The 18,627-nt window shown below is 39.2% G+C and overlaps 1 protein-coding gene across 1 annotated transcript in view; it reads left to right on the forward strand.

The window, feature by feature from the left end:
* The window catches only part of LOC135213187 (hemicentin-1-like), a 17,054-nt gene extending 4,174 nt beyond the window's left edge, over positions 1–12,880 (forward strand). The window contains exons 6-12 of the mRNA XM_064247153.1: positions 469–619; positions 1,877–2,007; positions 2,715–2,874; positions 8,717–9,185; positions 9,291–9,433; positions 9,649–10,079; positions 10,425–12,880. Of these exons, the coding sequence (XP_064103223.1) occupies positions 469–619; positions 1,877–2,007; positions 2,715–2,874; positions 8,717–9,185; positions 9,291–9,433; positions 9,649–10,079; positions 10,425–10,538 (1,599 nt within the window). The 3' untranslated portion in view covers positions 10,539–12,880. The remainder of the gene's footprint in view (positions 1–468; positions 620–1,876; positions 2,008–2,714; positions 2,875–8,716; positions 9,186–9,290; positions 9,434–9,648; positions 10,080–10,424) is intronic.
* The last annotated feature ends 5,747 nt before the right edge of the window (positions 12,881–18,627 follow it).

Below are 18,627 nucleotides of genomic sequence, written 5' to 3' on the forward strand. Positions count from 1 at the left end.
TCTCTCTCTCTCTCATAACTTTTTTCGGACTTTCCCTCTCAACTGTCAGCTTTCATGATTCCAAAATAATTCATTAATATATATCCTTAAAACCTGGTTATTTTGGTCCTTTATTTGAAAACCTTTAAAAATCTTTGAGAAAAATAAATCAATCTTTATATATAATAAAAATTCATATAGTGATGAATAGTATTATTTTTACGATTTCCTTTACAACCGCGAGGAATATTCTTTTTTCTTTCAACCTACACCTGTGACCATAGAAATTATTGAATGTTAAAAGCAATGGTCCCTAATTCAGCCTTTGGTCCCTGTTATTCACTGGACGTTAGTGAATCTGAAATGAATTTATGAGAATCAGTTCTTCAGATTTTATAATATAACGTTTGGCAGCAGGAAAATAAAAGGCAGTGTTCCACGAACCATTTGCTAATAGACCTCAACCCCTCCTGTCAATGAACAAGACAGATACAAGACGGCGGCAACATCACGACAGCCACTTTGACCGTCGCTGTGACGGGAGCAGACGACGGGACGACTGTCACCTGCACAGGTGTGAATCCCGCCCTCTCCAAAGAGGAGGAGCCTCTGTCAGACAGGAGAAAGCTCACTGTCTTCTGTGAGTGCAAGAGGTAATTGCGCCTTCGCTCGCTGATTGAGGGATGGCGGAGGAGACAAGGAGATGGAAAGTAGATTGTCTAGTCGGGCTTCGGCTTCTATTGGTTCAATGCTAAAGAAGTCTTCCCTTAAACCTTTTGTGTGTCATTCAAATCTCTTTTTATTGTTCTTGAGTTCCTTGTCATCGTCATCTTCAGTCATTGAGTGAAGGGATATATACTATTAATATCTAGTGTGTAGTGATATTGCTAAGATTCTAACAGCACATTGTTTACTTTTAATATATCTATTTGATGGATAACTTGTTTGCAGAATCGTAAGCTCCTCTTTAGGTAAATATGCTTCAGAAATCTGGTTGTCGATATATATGATAAATATGTCAAAGTCATAGATTGTACAAACTCTGCAGCTTCAATTTTTCCTTTATTATTTTATTTTATTTATTTATTTATTTTTTGTCAACCGAGACGATTTGTAAATGATACAAGCACAGGGATTTCTTGCAGATTACGAAACCTTTATTACTGAACTCATATGAAGAGATTGAACGCAACGTTAAATATATTTTTATAATTACTCTGGAGGTCTAACTAGAATATTCTTCTAACTCCTGCATATAAAGTTCCCTCAAGTAATCTTCAATAGGAATATGGTGTCGAGAATTCTTGTTATCTGCTTTTGATTAAAGTTTATAAGTGGAATTAAAAATATATAAAAGCAGAAAGAGAAAAATTAATCACAAATGACATCGTACTCTAAAATTTATTAACTGAAATCTCAGCTTTTCATTTCATAATTATTCTTATATGAAACTTAGGAAACGAATTAAAATATTTTTGAGTAATGACTTTATTCAAAGACATAAAATTGAAGAATTAATCTTCTTTCTTTCCCGTATTTTAAAAGTATTCTGTTTCATAATCACTCCAGGCGAATGAAAAGCAGAATAATATAAGGGAATATTTTAATGAACTTTCCCTGCTCATTTGTCTTGGGTGATGCTTATAAAGATTTATTGTTTTATTTTTTTAGTTTTTATTGTCAGGAGATGCGTCGTTTTGTAGGGATTATTCGTTCCTACAAGATCTCTCTCTCTCTCTCTCTCTCTCTCTCTCTCTCTCTCTCTCTTTATATCCTCTAGATTCTTTTTCCTTCTCGTTCTGTCCTTCCGCCTCAGTAGCCTGATCACCGGTCGACATCTTGCTTTTCATATTGATCTATTCCTCTATTCATCTGTTTATCTCTGCTTCATTCCCAGACGAGCCCATCGTGGAGCTCACCCTCGGGAGACCTCTGGAGGCCGACAACATCAAGGAGGAGGACGACGTCTACTTCGAGTGTCACGTCAAATCGAACCCCAAGTCTCACCGCATCGAGTGGTACCATAATGTGAGGCCCTGTTATCTCTAACCTCATTTCTTTCATTCACGTCTAAGGCATCTCTCTCTCTCTCTCTCTCTCTCTCTCTCTCTCTCTCTCTCTCTTTAATCAATGTCAAGTCTGCTTTCAAAAGATGTTTTGCCCGAGGAAATTATTCACAGGATTTAGATCATAACTGAGTTATAAATTTAGTTTTCTTCATGATGCATCAAACGGGTTTTCTCAATTTCTTTTTAGATCTGATTTTAACTTAAACTAAAGATCGGTTTTACTGGAATTGGTTTTTATGAATCATTCTAAGCAAAAGAGTTTTAAAGGTTTAATAAATACTTTAAAAAGGTTACTTTGTTGGATACAAGTAAATCAGGAAATGAAGATATGAGGATGACTAGAATATTCTTATGATTGTGAAATAAGCTCAAGAATCAAGAACTAAAATCATTTTTAGATTTGTATTTTTAGCTTCATGCCTATTTCTCATCCCTTGCCATATCGCATAAGTAAAAACTAAACGATTATAGATTATATAAATAAACTATGTATATTTCGCTTATCTTCCACTCCAATACAAATTTATACAAGTTATTTGCAAGTATTATATTTGATACTTCGAGGGAAAAATTAAGGTCTCTACTTTCCTTAATCGCTTTTAACAAAATAGTAATGTAACTTGTTGTTGTTGTTCATCTTCTTCGTTTTCTTCTTCCACCCACGAGGGTGAGGAAATCGGGCAGAGGGTGAGGGCGGGAGTCGTCCTCAGCAGACAGTCGCTCGTCCTCAGGGGCGTCGTGAGGAGCCACTCGGGATCTTACACCTGCGTCGCCACCAACGCCCACGGCCGTTCCGTCAGCAACACCTTTTTGCTGACAGTCCAACGTGAGTCCTGGGTTCATTGGAGTTGTGTGTGTGTGTGTGTGCGTGTGTCACACTTTATTACCAGCGAAATTAAAGACTGGGTATAAAGCCTGACTGATTTGGTTTTCTATCCGAAGTCATTCTCCTCTATAGCGTCGAAACGGGTCGGGTTTGACATCCAGTTTCGTATCATCCTTCCATAAATTAAAGCATATAAATCATTCACGTGACAGCGCGGCTATAATCATCATGTGATTATGAATGTGTGTTTGTTTTCCGTCTGTTTGTGTATCTTTTTGTAAATCATGTCAAAAGTTGATGGATTTGAAATTATTTTTATGAACAGAATTTGGCTATGGAAGATATGATTGTATTTTTAGATAGTTCTCGATGCAGATTTGGGTTCCTGGTGGTTCCTGTGGGTCCAAGTTCATTATGCAGTAGGGGGAGGTCTTGGAGGTTGGGGAGGGGGTGGAGGGTGATTGGAAATCTCGAGGAATTATTATTCTGTTCTCAAGAAAAGGAAGCTGAACAAATGTATACTATAGGCCACCTTAGCCAATCCTATTGTATGCGGGCCTTTCTCTTCTCTCTCTCTCTCTCTCTCTCTCTCTTCTCTCTCTCTCTCTCTCATACGCTTTCGTCTATCAATAGCTTCAGAGAAAACGGATTTTGACATGAAGTAATCTCGCAGAGAGAGAGAGAGAGAGAGAGAGAGAGAGAGAGAGAGAGAGAGAGAGAGAGAGAGAGAGAGAGAGAATAGTTATTGAAAGTCATGCTGCCTTTACATTGTAAACTTTACAGTTTACACCAAAGAGACAAAGATTGAAAAGTCTTCCTTAAAAGGTCCATCTGTTAACGAATCCCACGACTTTGAGAAGAATCACAAGAGGTTACGAAGGAAAATTTAGGTTTTTGGAACCATCCATAAACAGCAGCCTTTTTTTGCCTTAAAATTCTGTGATATCCTCAAATCTTTGTAGACGCAGGACCCTTCAAATGTCATTTTAAAAACTGGTTGCTTCTTGTGTAGATTTTCGAAGGGGAATTTTGTGGATGTTTATATCAATAGAGGTTTTAATAGAAGCAGTTCCATCGATTCTCAGCTGGGACACGGAACTTTGCATGGTTAAAACAGAAAATTAAAAAACATCTATATTTATTTCAAAATGCATAAGTGAATTTGTGTTGGCACCAATTATACTTGTAAAATCAAATGACTAAATAATGTACATCCCAGAATTAGATATCAGTTATCTTGGTCCTCAGCTGTTGTTCAGGTGAAAATGGTTCCTACCAAATAAAAGCTAAGATTCGGAAGGAGCGCTAATTAATAGATTCACAAAATGAAAAGGAAGTTATATAACGAACACATAATATCTGCGTTGTGTAGCCATAAATATTTCAAATTATACACCAAAATCTAAATTATTCTTTAAAATGCGAATCAAGATTCGTTGCCACAAGGAAATTTTGACCAATATCGTAAAAATATCTGACAAACAAATTTTCACTTGAAATATGACTTCCAATAATTTTGTTTCTCTAACTTCGTAAGGAAGCTGAAACCTCAAACAACTTCCAACCTCAAACAACTTTCAAGTTACTGATGTAGATCAAATAAAAAGGCTTCATTTTATTTGTTCTTATGAAAAGGGCAGTTTAAATGATATTGCTCGACATACTCCCCATTGCTCATTTACTTATCTCTACAAAAAGGAACGTTAATTTTTCCGTAGATATATTTGAATAAAGAAAATGATAGGGCGCTTAATTCATCAGCCCTGTCTCTGATAACATTTCTCAGTTGTTTTGTTACTTTGGCGAATATTTCCGAAATTTTACCAATTGTTAAGACAGACAAATAAAGTTTATGAATTTCTTATATTTTTTGTAATTTTTTAAAAATAATATTTCTCTATAGACACGTTAATGAATTAGATTTTTTAATCTAATGGGTAGATACTATATCTTTTGTATTTGACTTATATAATTATAATTTTAGCCTTGGCTAATATACCCCGTAGTCTCGTCGAATACAAAGAAAACGCTCGTATGATGTAGAATTCACAGGAAAAAGCCACACCAGTCGAATGACCTTCTAAGGTCATACAGGGTCATTCGAGGATCTGCAGAGTCGCATGAGGCAGGTACGAAAAGGTCGTGCTTTGTACGAAGCTGGTCAGGTCGTGCCTTCTATAGTCTACCTCTCGTATGCCTCTTCTTCGCTTTGGACAAAACAAGTCTCGTGTCCCAAATCTTTGACAAAGGTAGCGAGGCTTGTTCAGCATTCCATAATCATGGAGTCCTGGTTTTGTTAATGGTGTCTCCTAGCGTTTCCAGATGGAATATTTATTTTTTCTATGCTGTTCTTCATCTGAGTTTCTTACATTCTCTTATGCGATCGATAGAGTCATTGATCTGATGGTACAGCTCCCCGTGTGGGTGAATAGTATGTGTTTTAGTGAAACCTGATTATCTTTTTTATTCAAAATCATTCGATTCGAAGTATGTCGCATTTTGATTGCCTTGTATTAGCTTTTGCCTCTTTAATTTTTCTTTGATTCCAACAAGTTTACTGAGATAGGCAATGCATATATTTGCGTGTGGTGTGCGCACATTGATGGATAAGTCTTCATATATTATATACGGACTAACTAAACAATAAACGAGAGTATCTCATTACCAAGACACCGTTTCATAGAAGCAATTTGACTCAGGTAAACGATAGATAAGGAATCCGAGACAACAAATATGTGACCATCCACTCACCTTCGCCTGATTCCTGAGACCAAGGGAACTCCAGAAGAAAGCCTATGGTCACTAAATAGAGTCGATAGAAGAGGATAGGGTGGTCGTGGGTGGGCGTGTCCTCCGCCCCCTGTTTGGGCGTGTTAAGGGGATTTGTAAATGCTATAAAGGTGATCGATGGCTGGTGATAGCGACTGCTGTAGTGTGTCTGTGTCTGTGTCTATGTGTGGTCTTGCTGTATCCAGCAGTGAAATTGTGTCAGTCTAGACTGGCAGGATTGGAGGGCGTTGGAAATTTGGAAGATGAATGTGCTGTGGGTATGTTGGGAGGGTCAGTGATGTGAGCAAGTGTTTTGAAAGAGCAGAAAGAAGCGCTGGATGGAACGGCAAGTGCTTAACTAAGGAAGCAGAAAAAACTGACGACTTATTTAGTGAGTTAGAGGGCTGCCTGACAGACAAAGGGGAACGAGTTGACTAATATAAACTCGGAGGGTCATTTGACCTTGAGCAGGACCCAGAAGAGGCTGCTGCGGATTGCTGGGTCAAGTTTAGGGGTTGGGTTGAATGAGGGAGAATGAGGGACTCCCGAAAGTGGTTGGTTTATGAGGACTTGCTAGAGAGACACGATAGTTGGGGGATGCTACTTAATGTAGTAAGTGCTTTAAGCGAATAGCATTGTTGTCCGGGAGAGAGAGAGAGAGAGAGAGAGAGAGAGAGAGAGAGAGAGAGAGAGAGAGAGAGAGAGAGAGAGAGAGAGAGAGAGAGAGAGTCATTTTAAGCAGTTTTTGTGATGACTACTCACAATATACTATCTTAACCTTTCAAATATACGTGTATGTACCCAGTATACGATACGTCCCTTATGCTTAATTTATATTAAGTAAGTTTACAAAACAAAGTCTTAATTCTGAACGAAGCAAGATGTTACGAAATCCCTCTCTTGTTCCTCTTCAGATTCTAAGATATTTGCCTCCCCCTTAACGCGATGGAGATTGGAAATAATTCCCTTCCCTCCTAATTATGCTGGATTATGTGCTTCTCAATATTCCCTTTAACTTGAGAATCTCTGGGAGTTCTTAATGAGAGAGAGAGAGAGAGAGAGAGAGAGAGAGAGAGAGAGAGAGAGAGAGACGCCCTAAGCAGCAGTAAAAGAAAACTTCATGATTTACTGAGTCTGTAGTTGTTGATTGTGATCTCTCTCTCTCTCTCTCTCTCTCTCTCTCTCTCTCTCTCTTGCAAAATATGTCCCACGAGAGTAGAAGATTTCGTACATTTTTTCTTGTTGAATTTTGACTTCGAGAAAAGAGAAGGAGATACTTCCTTCTTAGCTGCGACATGAGGCCTTTTGTTCTCTGTGGGTGCTAATGGCTGTTGGCTGAAGGTTCGGTCCTTTCTTGTTGAAATGGTGGAGTTGTGGTTTTGGTTGTGGGTGGTATTCTACTTGTTTATCTTATTATTATTATTATTATTATTATTATTATTATTATTATTATTATTATTATTACCTCTTCATGGTTGTGAAATAGGTAAAATAGATTCACAATACCTATGTGAATAACTGATAGCATATAATATATATATATATATATATATATATATAATAATATATATATATATATATATATATATATATATAAAATAACATTTACCAATGAAAGAATCGTTTTGATTGACGGGATTAATCATAAAGAGAGATTTCATGGAAATAATATTCCATCGTCTATGTAATGAAAATGATTATAATAAAAAGATATGTAGCAGTGATATGAGATAAATGAAATATTGTAATCACTGAGCAAATTCAAAAAGTTTACCAAAAGAATTGTAGGTATATTAATAACTTTTTTAATACGCATTCCATCTGAAAAAAAAAAAAAAAAACGTTTGGGAACTAGTAATATGAATATTCCTTTTTATACCAAAAAATAAGGTTTATTTATTTACAAATGAAATTTGTTCCAGAGGCAAGTTATAACATCAATGAAACTCCTTAGAAATGAAGAAGAGAAAATAAAAGCAAATTGCCATCTTGTGTGATAATTATCACACAAGATGGCAATTTGCTTTTACAGATTATAATCTGTTACAGATAATTACAATACTTTTGGACCTAAAGTTAGTGTCTTGTTAATGAAGCTGAGGTATGAGTAATCTTTCATTACTATCTTTAAATGAATGAACCGCTTTTAAGGACTATCATCTCAACGTGTAATTATTGCTTAATTGGGAAAAATGTCTCAGGGTACAATTTAATCATCTTGGTTCTTCGAACTTAAAAGTATGACGAATAAATGAATTGGATAATGACAGTTATTTTCAAGTGAATCAAGTGAAAACTACTTGGCTTCAAAGAAGTTTATTAAAGTAAGACGAAGTAAGAAAGATGAATTAAATAATTAGGTAGTGGAGTGTTAGAATGAGTGAGATAAAGCAAAGATTTTCTCATCCCTATGTGTGAATGAAAATCGAATGAAAAATGAGGATATGAGAGTATCTCAACACAAGGGCAGAAGGATGTTTCAATGACCTAAGTAAACACAGGTTAGTATATGATAACTTGACCAGAGTGAGGAAATGAATAATGTTTTGATCCGTAGTGGTTAGTGCCATCAGTGCAACTCACGGGGTACACTGTAGGCATTCCCAAAGGATCTTTGCAACCCCTTTTATTTCTTTTAATGTATATCCGTTCATATTCTCTTCTCCATCTTGCTATCTACACTCTCCTTGCAATTATCTCATAGTGTAACTGGGAGGTTATCTTCCTGTTACATATTTCAGACCTACAGAGTCTTAATTTCATTTCCATCACTGAATGACCTCATAGGTCCAAGTGCTTGGCCTTGGCCCTAAATTCTTTATTCCATTCCAATAATGTTTTGACAAATAGAACCTTACCCAGATTAGTAACATTGCTTATACAAAAGACCCACTGACCATCTTACCAGCCAAGAGAAGCAACTTGACCACTTAGAAAAGGCAGACATATTAGACATAAAGCCTCTTGGACACATTTTAAATCTATTTTCTTGTAACGAAATACTTAAGGGTATTAAGGTGAGATAACCTTTTATTGACTAACAATTAATTCCAAATAAATGGCTGGTTTCCAGATGCCCCCATATGTGCAGGGTCAGCAGGTCGAGAGAGGACCCTAGGGGCAGCTCGAGGGACAGTGGTGAAGGCCAGGTGCACAGTGGAGGCCGAGCCTTCTTCCAACTTGGTCTGGTCCTGGGTGCGGAAGAGGACTGACGGCAGCGAGGAGATCCTGTCCTCGGACAAGTACATCATCGAAGGACTGACGTCGACCCTGACGGTCATGCCTGAGAGGAGGGAAGACTATGGTCGACTGCTCTGCAGGGCAACGAATAACGTCGGCCATCAGAAGGAGCCATGTACTGTCAACCTAGTCCCAGCCGGCCCACCTGATATGCCCACCAATTGCTCGGCCACACATGTCAACCCTGATGCTCTTAAACCAGCCATTGCTGTGGCCTGCTTGGAGGGATTTGATGGAGGGCTGCCTCAGAATTTCCTGCTGGAAGTGTGGCAAGATGGTCTGGTCCTTGCAAATATTAGTAGGTAAGGCAGACCACTATGTCAATGGTAATTAATTGTATTTTTTAAAAATTTTATACAAAGATATTCAGTAGCTCACCTGTCATTTTAAACATATCTTCCAAACAGTGAGTATCCTGAGTGGGTGGTCAGTGGCATGGAGTCCGGGAAAGGGGTCATTCTGAACATCGTGGGTCATAACATTCGAGGCCGAAGTGACCCTGTCACCATGAAGGTTCAGACTAGCAGTGCCCAACATACAGCAGCTCCAGGTTAGACTACTATTGTTGTCATTTTGTTGTAGTTTTGCCTATCTTACACCTTAAACATATCACCACATATCTTTCAATGTCCAGTAAAGCAACCTTCATTCACATTCAAAATCCACACATCACTTTCATAATGGGGAGCTGGCTCAACAGTTTAACTATTTTACTAACAAGTGATTATTTCCATGTATGTAACGGTTACTATCTTATGTTTTCAGTACAAGAATCAGCCATAGAGGTTTCTCCAGGCATCGGTGCTGCCTTGGGAGTTGTGGGGGCGATTCTGGTGCTGCTTTTGTCTGTGATAGTCATCATTAGAAGGTCCTACACTTGTCCCAGGAAACCAGTTGGTGGGAAGACACCGGCTTCCTCCTCCCCTACTGAAGGATTAGACCTTGATGTTGTACAGTCTATAAAACACTTGGACGTTGTCTCGTGTGTCCAGGAGGAACACCCTAAAGAGGAACTACTAGATCCAATGTTTGTTTACTCCACGCACATCTACCCTCCTGGTGACAGAGAGGGGACAGATGAAAATCATGCATCTACCGATGAAGATATTGGAAATGTAGTTCTTCTGACTGGCAAGGTACAAAGACATTTGTCAAAGTCACCTCGGCAACGTCGACTGTATGACACAAATAGACAAGTAAGTTTAATTTGGATATTATATGGCAAGTCATTTTTTTAGAAGAATGATTATCTTTAGCACCCTTTAATGTAACAGTACATGTTTACCAATTTTCTAACTCAATCATTGTAACTATAGGTGAACTTCATTAACATACTTTAGCAATAATTCATGATTTATCTAATAGCTGTGTTATTTTGGTTCTTATGGAAATATCTCATAGAAGGCCTTTTGCTTCGTGTGGCACTGGGAACACTGACAGTGAGCACTGTTCCAGAAACACTTATTAGTATATTCTTATATAAAATATACATTTTAGCATCTTGTCTTGTCTAGATATATAAACTACTTCAATATTTTCAGAGGATGAACCTATCCCATGATCAAAGTGAAGACTCAGAGTGTCTGAATCAGAATCTGACAATGAAATGGAAATGGCTGGAGCAGAGGAGAGGCCATCTTTATCCTGTTCCATAGGTGAATCAGATCTACCTTGCATTGCCTTGCCTATAGACAGAGTTGTGAGATCACCAGAAAAGGCGTCATCTCTGGAAGACTCAGGATACAAGCATTCTTCCTCCTTCATAGATACGACCACGACTTGCTTGTCTATGAAACTCTTATATGAGACTCCTGAAGATGGTCATCGTAATTCAAGGATATCACCATGAAGGCGTTCCCTTAACCATTCCTTTGAGGGAGATGCCAGAGGACCTTTCTTCCCAAGAAACACACTTTCAATTAAGCAAGAGAGGGCCACCTGCTCAGGGAGAAATTCCATCCCCAGTTGAGGTAATCTGCCTCGCTGTTTCGCCAACAAAGGTCAGTCCAGTCACTAACAAAGGCCAGATGCCTCCAAAAACGAAGAGTGTGCATCCCTTACCACAGGGTGAAACAATACTGAAGTCAGAGCATCCAAAAAGAGATCCATCAAGAATTCTTAGCTTAAACAGGATTGAAACCGGAATGCCAGTCACTTTGTGCAAGGCAGACAATGGAGAACTTCTTTTACTGCCTAGAAAACCTGACTACGAAGGAACTGGGATACAGTTGATTACAACTCCAGTTTACACAATAACAACTCTACCAAAAGCTTTAGGAAAGAGAGAGAAAGCCAGGCCAAAAGAAAAGGACCCTAGCCAGAAGTTGCCTACAGCCATATCCACTAATAAAAGTCTTGGTGCAAAACAAGTTAGTCGTAGGGATTATACTCCTTCTGCACATCCTGATGTCTGCCGGAGAGAAAGCTCAGTGTAGCATAAGTCTTCAACTTCAAGCGAACACTTTCTAGGTTGAAACCCACAGTAAAACTATTTATTCTCATTTGTCAACAGTATGTCTCATAAACTCTCAGATATCGTTATATGTAAGTGATAAAGACCCAGAAAGTTTGCAAAATAAGATTAGGAATCCATTTAAACTTGATTTGTGGGCTTCTGTGCCACAATCTCATGCTGAGAAACTGGCAGAGACAGTGTGAACATTCACCAAGGATGTTACAAAGGCTGGCTATACATCGTCCTGAATCTCATTGTCAATCTACTTTTTTTTATATAAGTCTCTTTATTAGACATATCTGAACGAGATACACTTGACCAGATCTCTCGTACGACGACCTCGGGACATTCGAGAGGCTCATACTTGAAGTCTAAGTTCTTATGTGTAATAATATCTGCATGTTACAACCTCCCAGGTTGCAGTACAGGTTCTTTTTAGGTCTTTATATTCTTAAGGATTGCAGTCAGTAAATGTACCTCAGTGACAAGGAAGGACGGAAACAGAAACTCAAGAAAACTTAACAATATTTATTATAAACTAGAACAATGACTTAAATCAACCTTGTGAGATTAAATACACTTAATTGTATAGAATATTAAAGAGAACAAATACCTGGTTCTCGGGAACTCACAAGAAAACCTAAAGCTAATACACTAAGCCCTAAACAAGAGAAAACCCCAAGAGAGAAAACACTTGATAATAACAAGGTGGATCCAAATAAGGCTAGCCAAAATAATCAATAACCTAATAATAATAAGGTAGAAGGAAGTAAGAGATGATAACAAGGAAAACCTTAATATTCCTACCTACAACACAAAGCTAAACAATGTGGAACTCTGTCCACTAAATACTAACACACAAACAAATATGACAACATATACATGTAAACTTATACATATATATATTTGTAAATAAGATTAACAAAATAAACAATTTCACCTCAAGTGAAGTACCAGAAGAGGAGTTTAATTCAGGGCCGTAATCAGTCCATCAAACTGCTAACGGAAGGGCAAATACTGTACGCCAGGTACTGAAGGGCAACACATTTCCCGATACAAGAGGAACGATAATACGTCTTACCTGGCGACAGACTCCCTACTAGCCACCTCACGAGTCAATAGCTCTCACTCCCGTATAACAGCTGTACGAGGATGACACGGCAGGTAAATCCAGAATCCAGTGCCGGTATACAGCGACGACACTGGTCCCGTAAAAATCCTCCGACGGGAAAAACGGGGCAGAAACAGCGGTCGCAGATGACAGCCTCTGCGAAACTCCCCACTGCAGCGTGAAGGTCGCAGGTGACAACAACACCTGCGCGGAAAATGCCGTGATCCAACTTCCAGGGACACACACGCACAAGAGACGTATATCTGCGTCTTCCCGAATCCGTGAGGGAAATATCCAAGTGCGTGGTCCAAAAGGTAAGTATCCAAAGTCGTCCTCCAAATCAAAATATATGCTGCGACAGGAAACAGTATTGGTGAGAGCTTGTCAAGACCCGAACTCCCGTTGACCGGTCGACCATGTCCACTCATCACCTTCCCAGTATATAAAACACTCAAAGCAAAAGAAATAACAATCGTTAAAACGATAGTTCACTAATACACAAAAGAGGAGGAGGAGGCGCAAAAACACTGAAACAATCGTAAAGCACTTAACTTACGGTGACACAAGAGTAAACATACTCAGCAAAATTTAACTTAAAAGTAAACAAAAAAGTAAACAAGGCTGATTTAAATCAACTAAAGAGATAATGATAGTTTTACGTTAACCTAATACCTTCCTCCCCCAAAACAAAAAAAATTATTCACATAGAATACATTTTTTTTTTAAATCAAATACTGTAAGAATGCTGAAATGAAAAGGAATTAATATAATATTATAGAGATACAAAACCAGATCAAGATAAATATTTAAACAACCCTGAAAAATAAAGGTTATGAAAATTATTACAATATACATGACAAAAGAAGCATAGCTTCACGAAACGAAAAACTTACCAAACCAGACAATAGGGCACTTAAAGAAGCTAAACCAAGACTCGAACGAGTACTAAAAAAAACTGATAGACCTTACCGAGGTTGAACATACAAAAACAATGCACTTAACCAAACCTACATCTAAACTAAACCCTAAGATAAGGACTCACTCATACTCACACACATACTTGCCATCATATTTTACTATGCAATAATAGTTTTAATACAAACCCAATGAAGACACGAGAAGGGCGAGGGAGGGACAAAAGCCAAGATTACATACGAGAAAGGGCATCAGGAATACGGTTCTCAGATCCCTTAATATGTTTGATAACCAGAGAGAATTCCTGCAACTGCAGAGCCCACCTTAAAATCCTCTGGTTGGATCCTTTCATCCGTTCGATGAACACTAGAGGATTGTGGTCAGTCCAAATCTCTATAGGGAAAGAGAAATTAGTCACATAGGGTTTAAAATGTAACAGAGTACGAACCAAGGCCAAGGCCTCCTTCTCGATAGTGGAGTAACTTTTCTCCGCTGCCAATAACTTACGGGCATGATGAAGTTAAGAAACAAGGACGAACCTCTCCAGCCCCATTTCTCTGAAAGAGGACACCCCCAATGCCTACATCACTGGCATCCACCGCAATAATGAAAGGTTTCTGAAAATCAGGAGACATTAATATTGGGTTTGACACCAACACCAGTTTAAGTTTAATAAAAGACTCTTCACATTGAGGAGACACAATTTCTGTCCTTTTTCTAATAGCTTAGTAAGCGGCTGAGCAATGTCCGAGAAGTTTCGGACAAACCGCCTATAATAGCCCATCATACCGAGAACTCTCCGAACTTCTCTGACATTGCACGGCCTCTTCAAATTTATAATGGCCTCGAGATTGGCTTGTTTCGGGGCTACCTGTCCCAAACCAACCTCATGACCCAAATAACATACTTTGGCCTTGCCAAATTCACACTTACCTAAGTTCACAACAAGACCGGCAGCCCTCAAAGCTTCAAACACTTTTCTCAACCTTACCATATGAGTTCGCCAATCATTACTGTGAACAACTAAATCATCAATATAAATTTCAGTGCCTTCCAAACCACAAATTACCCTATTCATAAGCCTCTGAAAAGTACACGCGGCATTTTTCATCCCAAATGGCATAACCTTGCATTCATATAAACCAAAGGGAGTTACGAATGCCGAGATTTCACGGGCTCGATCAGATAACGGAACCTGCCAATAACCCTTCAGCAAATCTAGTTTCGTAATAAATTTGGCAGAACCTATCTGGTCGAGACAATCATCAATACGTGGCAAAGGAAAAGAGTCATTTTTGGTGTGGGCATTAACCTTTCGATAGTCCACACACATGCGGAACTTCCCGTCAGACTTCTTGACCAGAACAATCGGAGAGCTCCAAGGACTTATTGAAGGTTGGATGAGGTCATGCTCCAGCATATACTTTATTTCCTCCTCGACTATGTCCCTCTTCACTGGATTTAGTCGATAAGGACTCTGCTTTACAGGGGAAGCACTGCCCACATCCACATCATGCTGAAGCAACCTTGTCCTACCTGGCGAACTCTGAAATAATTCTGGAAAAGAACAGATTAAATTAATAATGTCCCTTTTCTGGGTAACTTCCAGATGGTCAAGCCCTCCTTTCAAAACCTCTAGATTTTGAATATTATTAAAGAGAGCATCAGAAGACACCTGACCAACTAAGTCCTCAAAGTTATCCTCTGGAGGCTCTACAACCATAGACACAGGCTCATATACAATAGCTAAAGGATCTCTACCACATGAAATATAAGATTTTAATCTATTAATATGAAAGACCCGGCACTTTCGTTTGGTCCCGGGGGCTTCAATTTCATAATTCACCTCAGACAATTTTCTCAAAACCTTCCAGGGCCCTTTATACCTTGGTTCGAGAAAATTGTCTGAGTCTGTACTCAACACCAATACCAATTCCCCAGGCTCAAACGACCGCACCTTGGTTTTCTTATCAAAATTTGATTTCATGACTGCTTGGGAGGAAGCCAAATTTTCTCTTGCAAATTTCCATGCAATGGCTAATTTCTTCCGTAAATTCTCTACAAATTCCACCACATTAATTTTTCCCTTCTGACCAGATGCAAGCAATTCGTGGAAAATTTCCAACGGACCACGTACCCTGTGTCCAAACACCAGCTCGAAGGGAGCTACACCTGTAGATGAATTTGGATGGTTCCTTATAGCAAAGAGAGCAAAGGGAAGCCCTCTTTCCCAATCCTCTCCTTGTTCATAGCAGTATTTCTTTAACACTGATTTAAGTGTCTGGTGGAATCTTTCCACCACACCCTGACTCTCTGGATGATAAGGTACGCTGGTAGTGTGCTGAATGGCCAGTTCAGCACACTTACCCCTAAATACCTTACTCGTAAAATTTGTCCCACAGTCGGTCTGAATTTTACGAGGGAGTCCATATCTGGAGAAAAATTCAATAAGCTTTTCAAATACTGCTCTGGAGGTAATCTTTCTCATTGGGAATGCCTCAGGAAATCTAGAAGCCCTGTCCATAATCGTCAGGAGATGAGTAAACCCAGTCTTTGTTCTGGGCAAAGGCCCTACCACATCTATTACCAATTCTACAAAAGGTTCCCCAATTGCAGGAATTGGATTTAAAGGTGCTTTAGGGATTACTTGATTGGGTTTTCCCATCACCTGACAAACCTCACAGTTACTAACAAATTGTTTCACTGATAATTTTAATCCTGGCCACCAAAAACATTTTGCCAACCTCTTGAAAGTCTTAAATACTCCAAAGTGACCAGAAAAAGAATCATCATGTGACAACCTCAAAACAGCCTCCCTAAATTGTGAGGGAACCACAATTTGTTCCACTCGAGAAGTCTTGTTCAGATCATGTGTAGATGGGCGACTAACTCGGTATAACAAACCTTTTATTACACAAAACCTTGGTTTAGTTAAATCGGCTGTGTCACCCAACTCAAAATCAAACTCTTGTTTCTGAGCCTCAATAAACGTGAAACGGTCCCAATCGGGTTGCAAGATATCACTAATACTACTAGGACTATCTACTGGCCCGGGCCTTTCTAACTCTACTTCTAAACTACTTAAATCTAAGTCATCATCATTTATCAAATTAGCTGCCTTAGCAGATGCCCGGGTCGTCACAGCCACGGGACAAGTGTCCATAGTCAAAATAGGGAATAATTCCAGACCCTTATGGTCTAACATGTCATTTCCTAAAATACCATCAATACCTGGAATGGGGAGAGACTCCACAACAGCCAACTCAGTTACTTTATTATACCCAGGGAAGGATAACTCAACTTCTACCAAGGGAGCTGAAACCACTGTGTTCGGGAACCCTCCCAGAACCACATAATTCCCTGAATATTTAACTAGACTATTCAATGATTCTTTCAGTACTAATGACCGAGCAGACCCTGTGTCTCGCAAAAATTTCACCTTAAGAACTCCTGAATCAGTAACCAGTCTACCAGGCCAGATATATTTATCATAGAGTCATGATTGTCTACCACCAGTTGAATTCACATTACCGCCATCACCACTAATCATATTACCACTATCAATCACTGATGGATTATCAACCTTGGGATTAGTAGGAGTAGCCTTGTTTGTAATTAAAGATATAGGGTTGTCAACATTGTTACCATTTCTCTGGAGATACCTCTTTCTGGCATTACAATTAGACTGATAATGCCCGGGCTTATTGCACCAAAAGCAGGTCCCATTACCTCTGCTCACATTACCAGACATTAACCTGTTTTTGGAAAAGACTCTAGTGTGCCCACCACTTGAGACTTTTCCCTGGCGATTCTCATTCCTAGAATAGGTTGGAACACCTGAATGTTTTACCCTATTATCTACCATATTACCAGATTTATTAATAAAGTTATTTGGCCTAGCAGAATGGAAATTTATAACCTGGGACCCAAAATTACCGGAGCCCGCTCGATGGGTCAAAACAAACTCATCGGCAATCTGAGCCGCCTTACTTAGACTGACCGCTTTTACTTCTTCCAAGTATATCCTCAGTTCCTTACTACAATATTTCTTAAATTCTTCTAACAGCATTAATTCCCTCAAGGAGGAGAAAGAGGCTACCTGTCGACTCTTTAGCCAATCATCAAATTGCTCTTCCTTGAGCCTAGCAAACTCCACGAATGAAAGGGAAACATGCTTAGAAAAGTTTCTAAATTTTAGGCGATAGGCCTCAGGGACAAGGTCATAAGCCTTGAGGACCAACGCCTTCACTTTACTATAATCACAGGCTAGACCCTCCTCTAAAGAATTATACACCCGGATTGCCTTGCCCACCAGCCTACACTGAATTAAGACTGTCCACATCTCGGTGGGCCAAGACAACCTGGTAGCTACCCGTTCAAAAGCCTTAAAAAATTCAGGCACATTTCTTTCATCAAATACAGGGACCAACTTCAGAGCTGCCCCTATATTAAATTTATCAGCAGATGGTCCACAGGGCGTACTCAATCTATTAGGAGAACCTTGTAACCTAGCCAACTCCAAATTTACATTGGCCATCTCTAGCTCATGCCGCCTCACCCTCTCGTTCTCTTCAAACTCGAGCTTCATTAACTCTATTCTCTTACAAATTAAGTTATATTCACTGTCCTCCTGGGACACTACAGGCTGTACTGGGGCTACATTTACTGGGACAGGGTTTTCTACCAAAAAGGGGTTAGTGGACACATTTGGTTTAATTTGCAAATTAGCCTGCCCTTCAAAAATAGTTCCAGTACGCGGAGGATCTTCAAACAAAGAAAGACCTGGATTGACACTCACATCCTCAATCACACTACCCTCTCGCTCTGAGTCACTATCACCAACACTGTCAAAATCCCTAACTAAATTTTCTCCTTCAGCCATACCTTGAGCTACCTTACTTTTCACAGCTATCAGCAACTGGGTCCTAGTGTTTGCAGCCCTGAATGGCACACCTAACCAGCGAGCACAACTCACCAAATACTCCTTATTCAGAACAGCAAGATGCCTAAGGCAATCTGCCGATCCCAAAAACTCAGCTGGATCAAAAATAAATTCATCCATGGTTCCAAAATTAAAGGGGGAGTAAGGCAATACACTAAACAGAAACAAATACTGCTAAATCCACCAAGCGCTGTTCCGCCAACCAAAACACTGAGAACACCTGAGTGCAATCCTGTCACGGTCGCCAACTGTTACAACCTCCCAGGTTGCAGTACAGGTTCTTTTTAGGTCTTTATATTCTTAAGGATTGCAGTCAGTAAA

The sequence above is a fragment of the Macrobrachium nipponense genome, chromosome 42, assembly GCF_015104395.2.
Source record: "Macrobrachium nipponense isolate FS-2020 chromosome 42, ASM1510439v2, whole genome shotgun sequence".
In the NCBI taxonomy this organism is placed as follows: domain Eukaryota; kingdom Metazoa; phylum Arthropoda; class Malacostraca; order Decapoda; family Palaemonidae; genus Macrobrachium; species Macrobrachium nipponense.